Consider the following 14,416-nt stretch of genomic DNA (forward strand, 5'->3'; position numbering starts at 1 on the left):
TTTCAACATGAATTTGGGGGTACGCAATTCAATCTATAATACTTTTGATAGATTTTATTAAATTGATGAAACAAAATATAAGCCTGTCTTCATAAAAAATTACATGACTGAGTCTAAAATCATGTGAGTCTTATTTAAAAGCTTGCAATTTTTATAACATATATTAATATACCTGAAGAATTCATGAAGACAGTAGAATTAGGAGTCTTTAGATAAAATTATGAACTGTTTTTATTTTGGCTATGATTTTAAATATGCATGGTTATTGGATCATAACTATTTTCAAAATTATATCTGTGTTTTAGTAGATTGTTCAGGAGTTAAGCCTCTGAATAGTCATGTATATTAACTCTGCACAATAGCTTATTATTTGTCAAAATTTCTTTTTTAGATTTCAGGAAGTTTTGAGGTAAATGAGACTGTCTAGACTTTCAAAGTTTAGACCCTTGTCATTACTTTAAAACTTACCAAAGTATTTGAAGTTGGTCTTCATAATCTAAATAAATAATATAGTGTAATTATCACAGCTCTATAGTTTGGATTTTGTTCTTACAACTTTTCCTACTTATAATTCTATTCTTATAAATAATAATTATTTATTGTCTAGTGTTCATAATGATCATTTTTAATGGATGCATAATGTTATATTGGATTCATAATGCATGATTTACTTAGGCTGTTTATAGTTTTTAATGTTGACTAAACATCAAATGTTAAATATGATGAACCGTTCTACTTACTGTTTTTTTTACTTATTTTGATGGATATATTTATGACAAATTCCCAGGATAAGTTTTCAAAGTATGTGAATATTTTTTTGGCTCTCAATACATGTTACATAATCAGTTTCCAAAAGATACATACCAATTGACAGTCCCTACCAGTAATATGTAAGTGTATCAGATTCGTCACAGCCTCACTAAGATGGAATGGTCAATACTATCTCCTTCATGTTTTTGATGTAAAATGGAACTGTGTTTTAATTTGCATTTCTTCGATTGTTTTTTTTTAGTTAAGAATTTTTCCTACTCATTTGCTATTCCGTTTCTAATTAGTAATTATTTTGCTATTTTGTCTTATAAATTTGAGTTGGTTTACGTTAGATAAATTAATAAACTTTGTTATATTGATATTATTAGTTTTATAAATTTCCTTTCTGTAATGGAGATTGATCCATCCCTCCCAACTTTTCTAGGTTTTGGGTAAACTGAAAGTGATATAAAAATAAAGTACATTTTGGCTAGTGTGTATTAACTGTGTTATATGAGCAGCTTCAAACAACTTAATTTTAAATTTTGTTCTGATTATGCAGAACCGAAGAGGCCATAAGTATTCAATGATATGTGTGTGTGTGTAAATAATTTACAGGTCCAAACTGTTTAAGTCCTTGGAAATTTCAAGAGTCTGACATGGCTGACCTGCCTGGTAATGTCCTTCTTCACTACACTGCAAAGGTCAGAGTAAATACATGGACTGTCCATTTAGTTGTAACTATGCTATGAACTAGAATTCCTTTTTAAATTTGTTTTGTCATTTCAGAGGATAATTGAGAAAGAGAGGCTTAAAGTGCCATTAAAAATTATTTAAAATAAGTGCAATATAATTTTATGAACATTTTTTTAGCTACCATTTATTTGGTGTTTACAATATATTAAGCTCTATACTAAATGCTTCACATGTATTATTTCTTTTAATCTTCACAAAAGCTCTGAGGGTTATATGGCATTAACTGTATCTTTTCTAAACTCTAGTTTTCTGAAACTGAATAAAGATTAGTAATTTGCCTAGCCTAATAATTCTGGTGAATTGCCAGCCTGTTTAATGCATATCTTTAGCCATTATACAATATTTCTGTGTTGGAATTATGCATAAAATATAGTGTGGGCACAAAGGAAGAGTGGTTTGTTCTTCCAGAGGTTAAATAGCATAGAAAGGTGGTTTGATTTGTGTTTTAACAGGTAACGATGAGAGAGGATGTGCAAGGCACAGCGTGCGCAGATTGTAAGCCTGGGTTCTATGTGTATTTGAGTGCAGGGCACTAAGCAGGAGGAGCAGATGGCCAGAAATGAGATTAGAGGACAAGTGGAGGCCAGGTCATAGGAAACCTCCTGTGCCAGGCATTGGATAGGATTTTAAGCAAAATAGTAATATGATCAGGTTTGCATTTTAGGAAAAGGTCTCAACCTGCAGCGTGAAAGTTGAATTAGAAGGATAGAAGACTGGAGGCAGCCAGACCACTAAGAGATTAGTCACAGATACACAAGTACTAAGGTAGTAACAGGAGAAAGACATTTCTGTCTCTAAGACTAATGTAGTTTACATTGAATTAAATGTAAACTCAATTTGCATTTCTTTTATTAAAGCAATTTTTCTCAATTGTGTTAAGAGGAAAAAACAGCCACATCATCTGTGCTAACATTTGTAGGTTTCTTTTTTTCCTTTTGGAATGGGGATTAAATTCAAGGATGCTTCAATTTGCAAATTCAGAGACTGAATGTGAAGTTACCCAGTTTATAAACCTTTTTGGAAGTTAACAGATAACTAAGTTGCTAGAGTTGCAGACTGAGCTCTTAATCTGAATATAACTAGAATTGTCAGTAACATGAGGGAAAATAATGTCTTATGCCTGTGATTGGATTTTTGTAGTAATATTGTAATATATTTTTCTGTTCTGTGGTTTTTATATCTCAGACTTTAGTCATATTTTATGTGTATCATGAAATTGTGCCTAGGGAAGTACTAATGGGAATAAAACATTGAATTTTTTAAAAAGTCAAAAATCTGTTTTCTTATATTGGCTTAGAAGAGAAAATATTTTAAACTGTGATTGGTGAATAAATGTGATTGGTGAATAACAGATGATAAGCAGCAGTGATGAGTGAGTACTTTAGGAACCTAGTCCCTGATTTTTTAAAGAGACAGAGAACAGTAATACTAAATATTGTAGGCATCTTATCACTGACTATACTATCTACCTTTTAAGTATATGGTGAAGTGTTCCATATAAGTTAGGTTTGTGTTTTGTCTTCATTGTGCTTAGCTGTTTGCCATATTTTTCTTTTATTCTTAGGCCTGCAAAAATTCAATCTGCCTTGATTTATCTACTAATTGTTTGCATGGAAGGTTAACAGGAAACAAAGTAGTGAACTGGGACATTAAGGTAAGTTAATGAAAAATGAAGGACAACATATTATGTAAGTTTGTGGATCCTTTAGAAGAGTTTAATCTTAAGCATCACCAGGTTCATCGGAATGACAAGGCATGGTTAAAATGTTTGCAGGCAAGATACACAGTTTGAAGCATGAACAAGCAAGTAGTTGAATGACTGGAATTTGCTTAAAACTATGTAGTGAAGCATAGTTTTTAAACTATACCATGAGTTTAACACTTTTCATGAGAAAAATATACTGTCTTAGTTAATTGCTCCACTTTTTAAAGTATTTAATCCCTAAAAATATGTGGCAGATTTCAACCACTTCTAACCTTCTCAGAGACTTCGTTGATTATCCCTTTTCTCTTGAATTACACACTTCTCTCTGTCTGTGGTCTCCTGTCCATCCGCTTTAAACAAACTCAGATCTTTCCTCTTGGAGGTTAAGGAGTAATTTTTCTTCTTCCTCACATGCCCCTCTAACTATGATGTCTTGTCTGCCTGTTTTATGTGCCTCATATTTTTGTCTCAACTGGACATATGTCTTGCTTCTATCTAGAGACCTTTATTTACTTTCTTAGACTGAGTTAACTGCTCTTATCATGGGTTCCTGTAGCACTTTATCACTTACTGTTGTGAATAGTGACTATTTGCTTCTTTGATTCTCCAGTAGTCCTTAAGAACTTCAAAGGAGGGACCACCCCTTTTTTCACAGGTCCCTGGCACAGGAATATGCAATAACATCGGCCACTGAGTGATTAAATTAGTAAATGCTGTTTGGGCTAAAATGAAATACTTTTTTTTTTTTAATTATTAATTAAAGTTTATTGGGGGTGACAATGGTTCCTATTTCTAAAATATACTACTGTTTTCTTAAAAGATATCTTAAACAGAATTTATAGCTTAAATAAAATCAGAAGAAACATAAGAATATAGGGAACTTGCTGGTAAATCAGCAAATAACACCTTTATCTTCTAGTCACTTAACACCAATCAAATATGCTTATTCTTTCAATGGAGCAGAAATCATTAAGATAATTCAGCCTATGTAAAAATGAATCCCAGGGGTAGCCGGATGGCTCAGTTGGTTAGTGCGAGCTCTCAACAATAAGGTTGCCTGTTCAATTCCCACGTGGGATGGTGGGCTACGCCCCCTGCAACTAAAGTTTGAAAACGGCGGCTGGATTTGGAGCTGAGCTGTGCCCTCCACAACTAGATTGAAGGATAACGACTTGAAGCTGATGGGCCCTGGAGAAACACACTGTTCCCCAATGTTCCCCAATTAAAAAAAAAAAAGAATCCATCAATTAGTATTAATCTCATGTTACTTGTGGGGTATAATACCTTTTTCTCTTTGACTTTGAGAGAAGAACACTTATTCTTCTCTGTTAGAATAGTAAGATTTATGATCTGTTTGTCAATTCATTAGTTAACTTTTGCTATCACTTGTAAGATTGGTTTTACAAGGCTAGTTCTATGTATTACTTATATATTGAAAACTGATTATTTATGCCATACGTTATACTTGAAAATCAAAGCAGTCTTTGTTGCCTTGAGTTACAGCTATATGGAAATCAAAAAGAACAAAATTATTAAGAAAAAGACGATTGCATTTTTATATTGCAGCAAAATCAAAGACAAAAAAGTTAAGTGAAATGACAATTGGGAAAAAAATACTTGCCATCCAAAAAGCTAATTTACTTACTACATAAAACCCTTAAAAATCAATATGAAAAACAGGCAAAGGATATGAAGAGGTTACTTACAAACTTAAGCTGAGTCTACATGATAATTCAGAACATTGTAGCAGTTAGTAATAACTAACCTTACATAGCACTCACTGTATGTCAGAAACTAGGCACTTTTCATATATTAGTTTACTTAATAACAACTTTATAAAGTGGGAACTAATACTATTCTCATTTAACAGATGAAGAAACTGTCAGAGAAGAGACATTAATAACGTGTCACAGGATTTTGAATATATTTTGTTATGCTATCCACAATAGTCACTTTGAACTTTGGTTGAAGCCACCCACTCCACCTTTTTTGTTAACTTAAAGAGGAGGAATCAGTTGTAGTTCTACTACCAAATACGTTCTTTTTTTCCATGATTTATTCTCCTGTTCATTATGCCTAATTACCTTGTGACTGTTTCCTCTTACATCATTAGTATTACATTATCAAGTCACCTTATGGTGTCATGTTTGGATTGCCTATGTTTGAAATTTCTAAGCTTTGGAAAACAAAGGTACAGTAAAAATGGTCTGGCCTAGTCTCTCCTGAGTATTGGTTATGGTGCCTCCTGAAGCTGCTCTTTAAAGCATATGCCCATACAAGGTTTTCTTTAGCTTGGACTATCCTATACATTGCCTAAAGATTTAGTAAATTATATAACCTCTTACATGCTGTGTAGATATTCATGAAAAAATTGCCTATGTTTTATAAGATTAAAAGTTGTAATTTTCTTTTTCAGGACATCATAAACTGCGTAGGTGGATTAAATGTACTCTTTCCTCTATTGGAACAAATTAGCCACTCCAGTGAAGGACAGATTTTTGAAGGAATGAATGAAAGAACAGTTTCTGAATTGATGACACCTGTAGAAGGAGATTGGGTGGTATTGACCTCCACAAAGGCATCAGGTATTAAGATGGAATTAATTCAAAATAGTCATTGAGAAATTTGAGAATTAATTGAAAAATGGATTAAAATGTCTTGCTACCATTAGGAAGAAACTTAACCATTTGTAGCTGAAGTAGCCCATTCCTACTTTTACTAATGTAGTTCAGGAAGTTCCTCTATCTGTGGTCAGAAAACTTATGATGTTGGTTTTACTCTTGTTTGTATACTTAGTGGAAATATGACAACATTCTTAAATATGGTAGAGAAAATATTTACATGCGCATAGAAGTGTACAGTATACAATTGCTGCTTTTTCTGATATTTGTGTTCTACAAGAGACCTTTGGAGGCAAATTCCTGAACCAAATTCTTTGTGTTACAATGTGCATTATGATATAGAAAATGTGATATAAAAGTGATTAATTACGATAACATGTTCACAATTCCACAGAGTCAAGACTAGAGAGAAGTTTAGTTGCAACATTTATACTGATTATGAAACACTTTATTCAAAGACATCCTATTAACCAGGACAATCTTATTCACTCCCATGGAGTTTCCACTCTTGGTGCCTTACTTCAGAAGGTGAGCTAGTCTAACGTTATATAGGTATGGCTGATGATTGTAATTAGCAGTTAGCTTGGAATTCTGTCTTCTTAACATGTAAATACATCTTTTTGAAATTACTCTATTATAGCTTTAGTTGTGTTAGTGCATATAATTTATTTTACAAGTAGATTTTATAAACTTCTGTTTTTATATATATGTGTGTGTATGTACACAGACACACACACAAAACCACTTTAAAAATTTCTGTTGAATTGCTTTATATAACTACTTATCTTACGTAACACTGTATGATCGTTGAAATACAGGACCTTGTTAGTTTTGGTATTTGGGATATTTGATCAATTTAAGACTCTTATTTTAAGATTATGACATTAAGAAAATATATTCTGGCATGACTGCAGAAAAATTAATGTTTAAATTGTTTAAATTTTTCTAACCAAGATTTTTATATTTAGTAGATGTCCTGAATAAATTATAACTTAATGGCAATTTAAACTGAACTTTACAGAACTCTTTTCTGTTTGGATTTCAGGTGCCAAGCACCTTGATGGATGTTAATGTATTGATGGCAATTCAATTACTAATCGAACAAGTATCATTAGAGAAAAATATGCAGCTCTTACAACAAATGTATCAGTATTTACTCTTTGACTTTCGTATTTGGAACCGTGGAGATTTTCCCTTTCGAATTGGTGAGAGCAGGCTGTTGATAAATTTTATAACTATAATAAATAACTATAATAACATTGGTTAATAACATTTTATAACTACATGTGTGACTTTATTTTAGGTATATCATTTAAGAGTGAACTTTCTGTTTTAGGTCATATACAGTATCTTTCCACCATCATCAAAGACAGCAGGAGAGTTTTCCGAAAGAAGTATGGTGTGCAGTTTCTCCTAGATATGCTTAGGATTTATTATGGGTATGATGTCCTTACATTTTCTCAGTTTGATACTGTTTTCTGCCTGCTACTTGATTGGAACATCTAGATTGTTTATTTTCCAGCAATTCTAATATTCTTTAACTTCAGCGAGGCAGGATAGTGTGGAGGTTAAAATGATGAACAGTGGATCATATATCTTGGGTTTGAATCTTGTGTTTCATTAATTGTCCAGCTATAGATAACGTACTCAACTTTCCTGCACTTAAGTTTTCTGGTCTATGACAAGGAGATAATGAAACTGACATCCTATGGTTGTTTTGAGGATTAAAATAAATGAGTTAATAATGAATAAAGCACTTAGAACTATCTGCCACATAGGGAGTGTTGCATAAATATAAGCTGTTTTTAACAATTTATGTTTTTGTTATTGAAACTCCTAATTTAAAAAGGTTTTCCTTAAATAGAAAAAGAAGCCAAAAATACCAAGAATTCTTTTTTTTATTAGATTTACTGGGGGTAATAACATTGGTTAATAACATTGTATCATGAATTCTAATAATTACATATAAACATCTTTTTTAAACTAAGAATTCTTTCATATAAAAAAGTACAAAAATATAAACATTTGAATTTCAATTCTTGCACTTTTACTTTCTCTTTCAGGAGTGATTGTAAATATAGTGAGCTGTCTGTGGATGATATTCGAACAATAAGGACTTCTTTGCATGGACTAATTAAATATTTTCTGTGCAAAGGTGGAACTCATGAAGAAATACAAAGTATTATGGGTTTCATAGCTGCTATTAATGAAGAAGAACAGGTATTATGTCAAGAAAAGTCTATTTTTTCTTTTTAACATTTAAGTTTCTATATCATCTTCTTTTAAACATATACATCTATAATAAACATATTTTAAGATTAAATGTATATAGTGTCACATACAATATTACACAGTTAAAGAAGTAAATTTTATCTCCTAACTGAAAGTTTAACAAACTAGATGGCAGTGCAATAAAATATTTTAATGAATTAGAAAGTAGTACCGTGTTTCCCTGAAAATAAGACCTAGCCGCACCATCAGCTCTAATGCATCTTTCAGAGCAAAAGTTAATATAAGAGGGCCGACCCAGTGGCTCAGGTGGTTAGAGCTCCGTGCTCCTAACTCTGAAGGCTGCCGGTTCGATTCCCACATGGGCCAGTGGGCTCTCAACCACAAGGTTGCCGGTTCAACTCCTCGAATCCCGCAAGGGATGGTGGGCTCTGCCCCCTGCAACTAACATTGAACACGACACCTTGAGCTGAGCTGCCGCTGAGCTCCCGGATGGCTCAGTTGGTTGGAGCGCGTCCTCTCAACCACAAGGTTGCCAGTCCACAACTAAGACTGAAAGGACAACAACTTGAAGCTGAACGGCACCCTCCACAACTAAGATTGAAAGGACAGCAACTTGACTTGAAAAAAAGGCCTAGAAGTACACACTGTTCCCCAATAAAGTCCTGTTCCCCTCCCCCAATAAAATCTTTAAAAAAAAAGAAAGTTAATATAAGATATTAGATTTATATTATATTATACCATATTATATTATACCTGGTATATTATATTATATTATATTATATTATATTATATTATATTATACTATACTATACTATGTTATATTACATAAGACCCATTCTTATATTATAGTAAAATAAGACCGGGTCTTATATTAATTTTTGCTCCAAAAGACACATTAGAGCTGATGGTCTGGCTAGGTCTTATTTTCTGGGAAACAACGGTATGTGAAAATAGTTGCTTTGGCAATTCTGAAGCATATTTTCATAGGTCACATAATGTAATGTTTACCTATCATCAGAGTTATTGGGCAGATTTCTAACATGAATTTTAACATAGGTTCATAAAAATTTTGCATAATGAGTAAATTATAAATGTTTTTTTCAATTTTAAATATTTAATATACATTATTCATGTATACCTCAGAACTACATTTTAAAACAATGGTCTTCAGTCAGCTTTACCTGGGAATTTTTTAGAAATGTAATTACACTGCTGAATCAAACCCTCCAGGTGATTCTGGTGCATGGTAGAATTTGAAAACCACTGATATAAAATAAACAGACTGGTAATTACTCTTCCCATTTGCATATTTGGAAGTAGATGTTCAGAGAGATTAGGTAACTTAAAAAGTCACACAGCTGATAAACCTGGTATTAGAACCCAGGTATAATTACTGCTGTTTCTTTGCTCTTTCTGTATATCACTCTCAATATCAAATTTGAGCAGCCGTAATTTATGTTGACTCAGATATTTTTCCTGCGATCATGAAATATTCATTGTCTACGAAGTGGTTACGTGACTTCATAATTGCTATTATATAGATGAGTTAACTTTAGCTATTTTCCTATAAGTTTGGCCTACTTCAAAAGCTCATTAGAATAATGAGTAGCCATCTTATTTCATGATAGTTGTACTGTTACCTGCTAAGATTCATTGCCAATGATATTTTCTTGGTCATTTCAATCAAAGAATTATTTATTGAAAACTCACTGTATACATAGAGTAATACTAGACATTGTAGGTTTATAACAATGAATGAATTATCATTCTTTTAGCCTAATGTATGCAGGGTTGGATAAGAGAGGTTTATAAATAATTATGAAACAAAAAAGAGTATGATAACATCTATAAGAGAGATATAAAGTCCTATGAGGTATTCTTAGGAGAATATTACATGTTAGGAGACCAGGAAAGGCTTAATGGAAGAGATGGCTTTTTACATGGACAAGGTAGGTAAATATGGTAGTGAGAAGATATACAAAAGAAGACAGAATAAGCCAAGAGCATAATGGAGGGAAAGCCAGGGTTCAGAAGACATCAGATAATTCAGTTAAGTTAGAACATTAGGGTTTGTAGTATTTAGTTAAATAACTTTGTGTTTTATGATTTTATTTGTGCTTCCATATATGAGTGTTTTTTTGTCTTGTGTTGTTTAATTTTAAAAGCTCCTTGGAATTTTAGATATACTCTTAAGTCTCCTACATACCAGCCCAACTAGAGGTCAACTGTTCCTACTGCTGTTTGAACCAGGAAATGCTGACATACTCTATGCCTTGCTCTTAAATCAGAAGTATTCTGACAGACTAAGAGAAATGATTTTTAAGGTATAAACATTTCTTAAATGTCTTTCTATTTGGGGGTATTTGTGGGTATATGAATTTACTTGGAACATAGCCATTTTAAGAATGTGAATTCTTTTTTCATATCTTATATCTAATTTTAAATTGTCAAATTTCTATTGACATATTTTACATGTGTTTGTTTGCATATTTAAAAGCTAATTATGTTGTAATCTGACCAGTCATTTCAGTGGAATATATTCTTTGCCATACTGTCCTCAGTATAAAATCTCTCATCTGCCTTTTGACTTACAATGGCTCTACATGGCAGATCAATAACTAACCTTATGTATAACTCACGATTTGTCAGGCACTAAATATTTTTCATATACTAGCTTACTTATTCCTCACAACAACTTTATGAAGTGAAAATATCCCCATTTTATAGATGAAGATACTGAGGCAGAAAAATAGAACATATTTTATTAAACTAGCCAGAATATCCAAAACTTCAAACATTGGCTGAAGTCACCCAATCCACCTTTTATTTGTTAACTAAAAATAAAGGAGTCACACATATGAGGTGTGATCAAACTATATGGTGAAAGTTTAAATAACAATTTATTACCGTAAAAGACATTACCATTAATCCCCCCTCAGTATACCCCCTCTCTCTGAACACGCTAATCCCATCATTCTTGCACTTTCTGAAAGCACTTCTGAAGCCCTCTTTTGTGAGTGTCTTTAGTTGTGCTGTTGCGGCTACCCCAAGGTCCTGAATCATTTTGACTTTGGGGAAGAGCCAGAAGTGGCACGGTGCCAGATCCAGTGAATAAGGTGGATCTGTCAAACAACACACCGTAATGTTTTTATTTGACAGAAATTGCCATATCAGAAACAATGTGTGACACGGAGCGTGTCCGATGTGATAAAAAACCATGGTGAATGCTGCTGCTGAGTGCCACCCAATAGAAAGGCAGGGATCTTCAATACAGGAAGTGGCGTGTCAGACCTTATTAATGGTGTGTGAGAAGCTTCAACTTTTTCAGTAGAATCAGTCGGGTGTGAGCTATGATTGAGAGAAGGTGTGTTTTAAAGTGTGCCATAAATCATCCTCCATCATGACAACACTCCGTGTCATATATCACTTCTGGTATACAGCAATTTCTGTCAAATAAAAACATTACAGTGTGTCCTCATTCACCTTATTCACCGGATCTGGCACTGTGCGACTTCTGGCTCTTCCCCAAAGTCAAAATGATTTAGGACATCGAGGCAGACACAACAGCACAACTAAAGACACTCACAAAAGAGGACTTCGAAACTGCTTCAGAAAGTGGCAAGAACGATGACATAAGTGTGTTCGAAGCGAGGGGGAGTATTTTGAGTGGTATTAATGGCAAAGTATCTTTTACTGTAATTTTTTTAAATTTACATATTCACTGTATTTTTTGATCACACTCGCATTTCTACTGCCAAATAAATTCTTTTCTTTTTCCATGATTTGTTTGCATGTTCATTGTACCTAATTGCCATGCAACAGTTGTTTCCTCTTATATCATTTGTAGTGTTACATTATAAAGTCTACTTATGAGGTCATGTTTGGAATACCTGTTTGAAATCCTTAAACTTTGGAAAACAAAGATGCATTAAAAATGGTTTAGCCTAGTCCCTCTTGAGTACTGGTCATGGCGACTCCTGAGGCCACTCTTTAAAACATCTGCCCACACAACTGTTCCTTTATGGAGATTAAATGTTATTTCTTCAAAAATGTGCTAAAGGGATTGTTCATATTGTTTTGCAAAGATTACCCTTTCCACATAGGGCTTCAGTATCTCACTTTGAAGAACGTTGATCTTACTCCAAGAAGTATGGGGTTACTAATTCATTCTTCCATTTTAGCATATGGATGGATGGGTTGCTTCACAAAATGTTTCCTTGTTATTGAAAATTAGTTTGATGACTGTTACATAAATGGATTACTAAATTGATCTAGAAGTATCTTTGTTCTCTTTCAGAACATACCTTTGTGTCTCTTGCAAACTATAGGGTTTGTTTCTATCTATGCCTTAGCCATTAAGAGAAAATTTTAAATTATTTCTTTCATCTGCTAAGAAATACATGTAAACTAGAGTTTTTGACATATTAATTATGTGTGTTTCAGTCCAATTTATTTTTAAATCCACTTTAATGATAGTATGATATACAGTGCTCCTTATTAGTGCTGGATTTTTTTTGTTTTGTTTTGTTTTATATACTTAAAATAAAATTATACTCCATAAACATCTTACACTAATATTTAATCAATACTAAACTAACTAACAAACTGTTCTGAGTTTTCTATATTGAGAAGATTGTATTATTCTGACCAGGTTATGGAGCAAATGTTGAAATGCACAAATGTTTATGAACGAAGCAAACAACGTATTCGACTCAGAGAAGTTGGCTACTCAGGGTTGGGACTCCTTATCAGTGAAGCATCTGTTAATACTTCTCTCATTAAAAACCTCACCAATCAAATCATAAATACAGGTATGACTAAGGAGACAATGCTGATAACTTTTAAGAAATGTTCTTCATAGTCACATAATTCTATGATGGTTCTCAATTTTTTTTTTCCCCTGAAGGTTCTTTTTTCCTCCTTACTCAGCTTGCTTTTTTAAATTACCTGCTATTTGACTCAGCAGGGCTTTCCTTAGGTGTTGTTTCTCATGTCTCCCTAGGGCAAACAGTGCCTTACTTAGTAGGCCCCCAGTGAATGTTTATTGACTTAGTGATTAGAAAATAATTCAGTCTGTGTAACAAGAAAAGGACACTAGAGAAAATATGTATGAAGTAGTCTATCATTTTTCTTTATGGAGCTTAAATTCTTAAAGTCAAAATTAAAACTAATTTCAGATATTCTTTGTTTGATAAACCATTTTTTTGGGCATACTACAAACTGTAGAATTATAACATGCTGAGAGTTCAAAAGGTATAAGATAAGTCTCTGTCTTGAGTGTTTTACCATCTTGATAAGATAAAACATGTACATAAAAAGATAAATAATAGTCTAAGTTCCAAGCAGTATGGACAGTATATTCAGGCAACCAAAAGAAAAGAGTAGTTATTTAGGGTTTTCTCAGAAAGATATCAAACATTCTGAACCTACCGTTTTTGTGAAATTTGTACACACAATGGAATGTTAACCATAAAAATAAGGACATCTTGCCATTTGCAACAACATGGAAGAAACTGGAAAGCACTCTGCTAAGTGAAATAAGTCAGATAGAGAAGGACAAATACTGTATGATCTCACTTATATGTAAAATCCAAAAAGTCAAACTCAGAGGGTAGATTGGTGGTTACCAAGGCCACGGGTGTAAGGGAAATAGGTGAAGATGGTCAAAGGGTGCAGACTTCCAGTTATAAGATGAATAAGTTTGGGGATCTAATGCACAACATGGTGACAATAGTTAACAATACTGTATTGAGTACTTGAAAGTTGGTAAGAGAGCAGACATTAAATGTTCTCACCACAAAATGAAAAATGGTAACTGTGAGTTAGTGGATATATTAACAAACCTTATTGAAATCATTTTACAGTATAAATGTGTGTCAAATCATCATATTGTACACCTTAAATTTATACAATGTTTTATGTCAATTACATCTCAATTAAGCTGGAAAAAAATAAAGGGTATCTGTTGATAGCAAAAAAAATAAATAAAAATGAAACAATTATATCAGCATTTGTATAACTTATCTACAGTTCTTTCTTTGGTTATCTCTGGAATTCATTTTTAACTTTTTGTTTTTTTTTTCCCACCATAGATCCTGCTATTAATTTCAAAGATCTGTTGTCTGTGGTCTATATATCTCACAGAACATGTATAAATGTCAGAGTAGTCATCTGCAGAAAGGTTAGTAAATTTTTGAGGTGTACTTTAAAATAGCAGTATCATTAGACTGTGAATAACTTTTAGAGTGTTTTGCACCAGATAGAAGTTTTAATATGTTATTTTATAAATGACATAATTTTGTGAATAGTTTCCTTTTTTGAGGTCAGTTAACTTCATTTACTCACAAGCAAT

At 32.8% G+C, this 14,416-nt stretch overlaps 1 protein-coding gene across 2 annotated transcripts in view; it reads left to right on the plus strand.

Moving 5' to 3' along the window:
• NBEAL1 (neurobeachin like 1) overlaps window positions 1-14,416 on the plus strand; it is a 149,056-nt gene that overhangs the window by 62,626 nt on the left and 72,014 nt on the right. For both annotated transcript variants that reach the window (XM_019726853.2, XM_074340394.1), the window contains 10 exons: window positions 1,369-1,454; window positions 3,071-3,160; window positions 5,628-5,796; window positions 6,227-6,360; window positions 6,878-7,037; window positions 7,169-7,271; window positions 7,896-8,052; window positions 10,230-10,388; window positions 12,716-12,875; window positions 14,157-14,245. In XM_019726853.2, the coding sequence (XP_019582412.2) occupies window positions 1,369-1,454; window positions 3,071-3,160; window positions 5,628-5,796; window positions 6,227-6,360; window positions 6,878-7,037; window positions 7,169-7,271; window positions 7,896-8,052; window positions 10,230-10,388; window positions 12,716-12,875; window positions 14,157-14,245 (1,307 nt within the window). The remainder of the gene's footprint in view (window positions 1-1,368; window positions 1,455-3,070; window positions 3,161-5,627; window positions 5,797-6,226; window positions 6,361-6,877; window positions 7,038-7,168; window positions 7,272-7,895; window positions 8,053-10,229; window positions 10,389-12,715; window positions 12,876-14,156; window positions 14,246-14,416) is intronic.

Source organism: Rhinolophus sinicus, linkage group LG01 (assembly GCF_036562045.2).
Source record: "Rhinolophus sinicus isolate RSC01 linkage group LG01, ASM3656204v1, whole genome shotgun sequence".
NCBI lineage: Eukaryota > Metazoa > Chordata > Mammalia > Chiroptera > Rhinolophidae > Rhinolophus > Rhinolophus sinicus.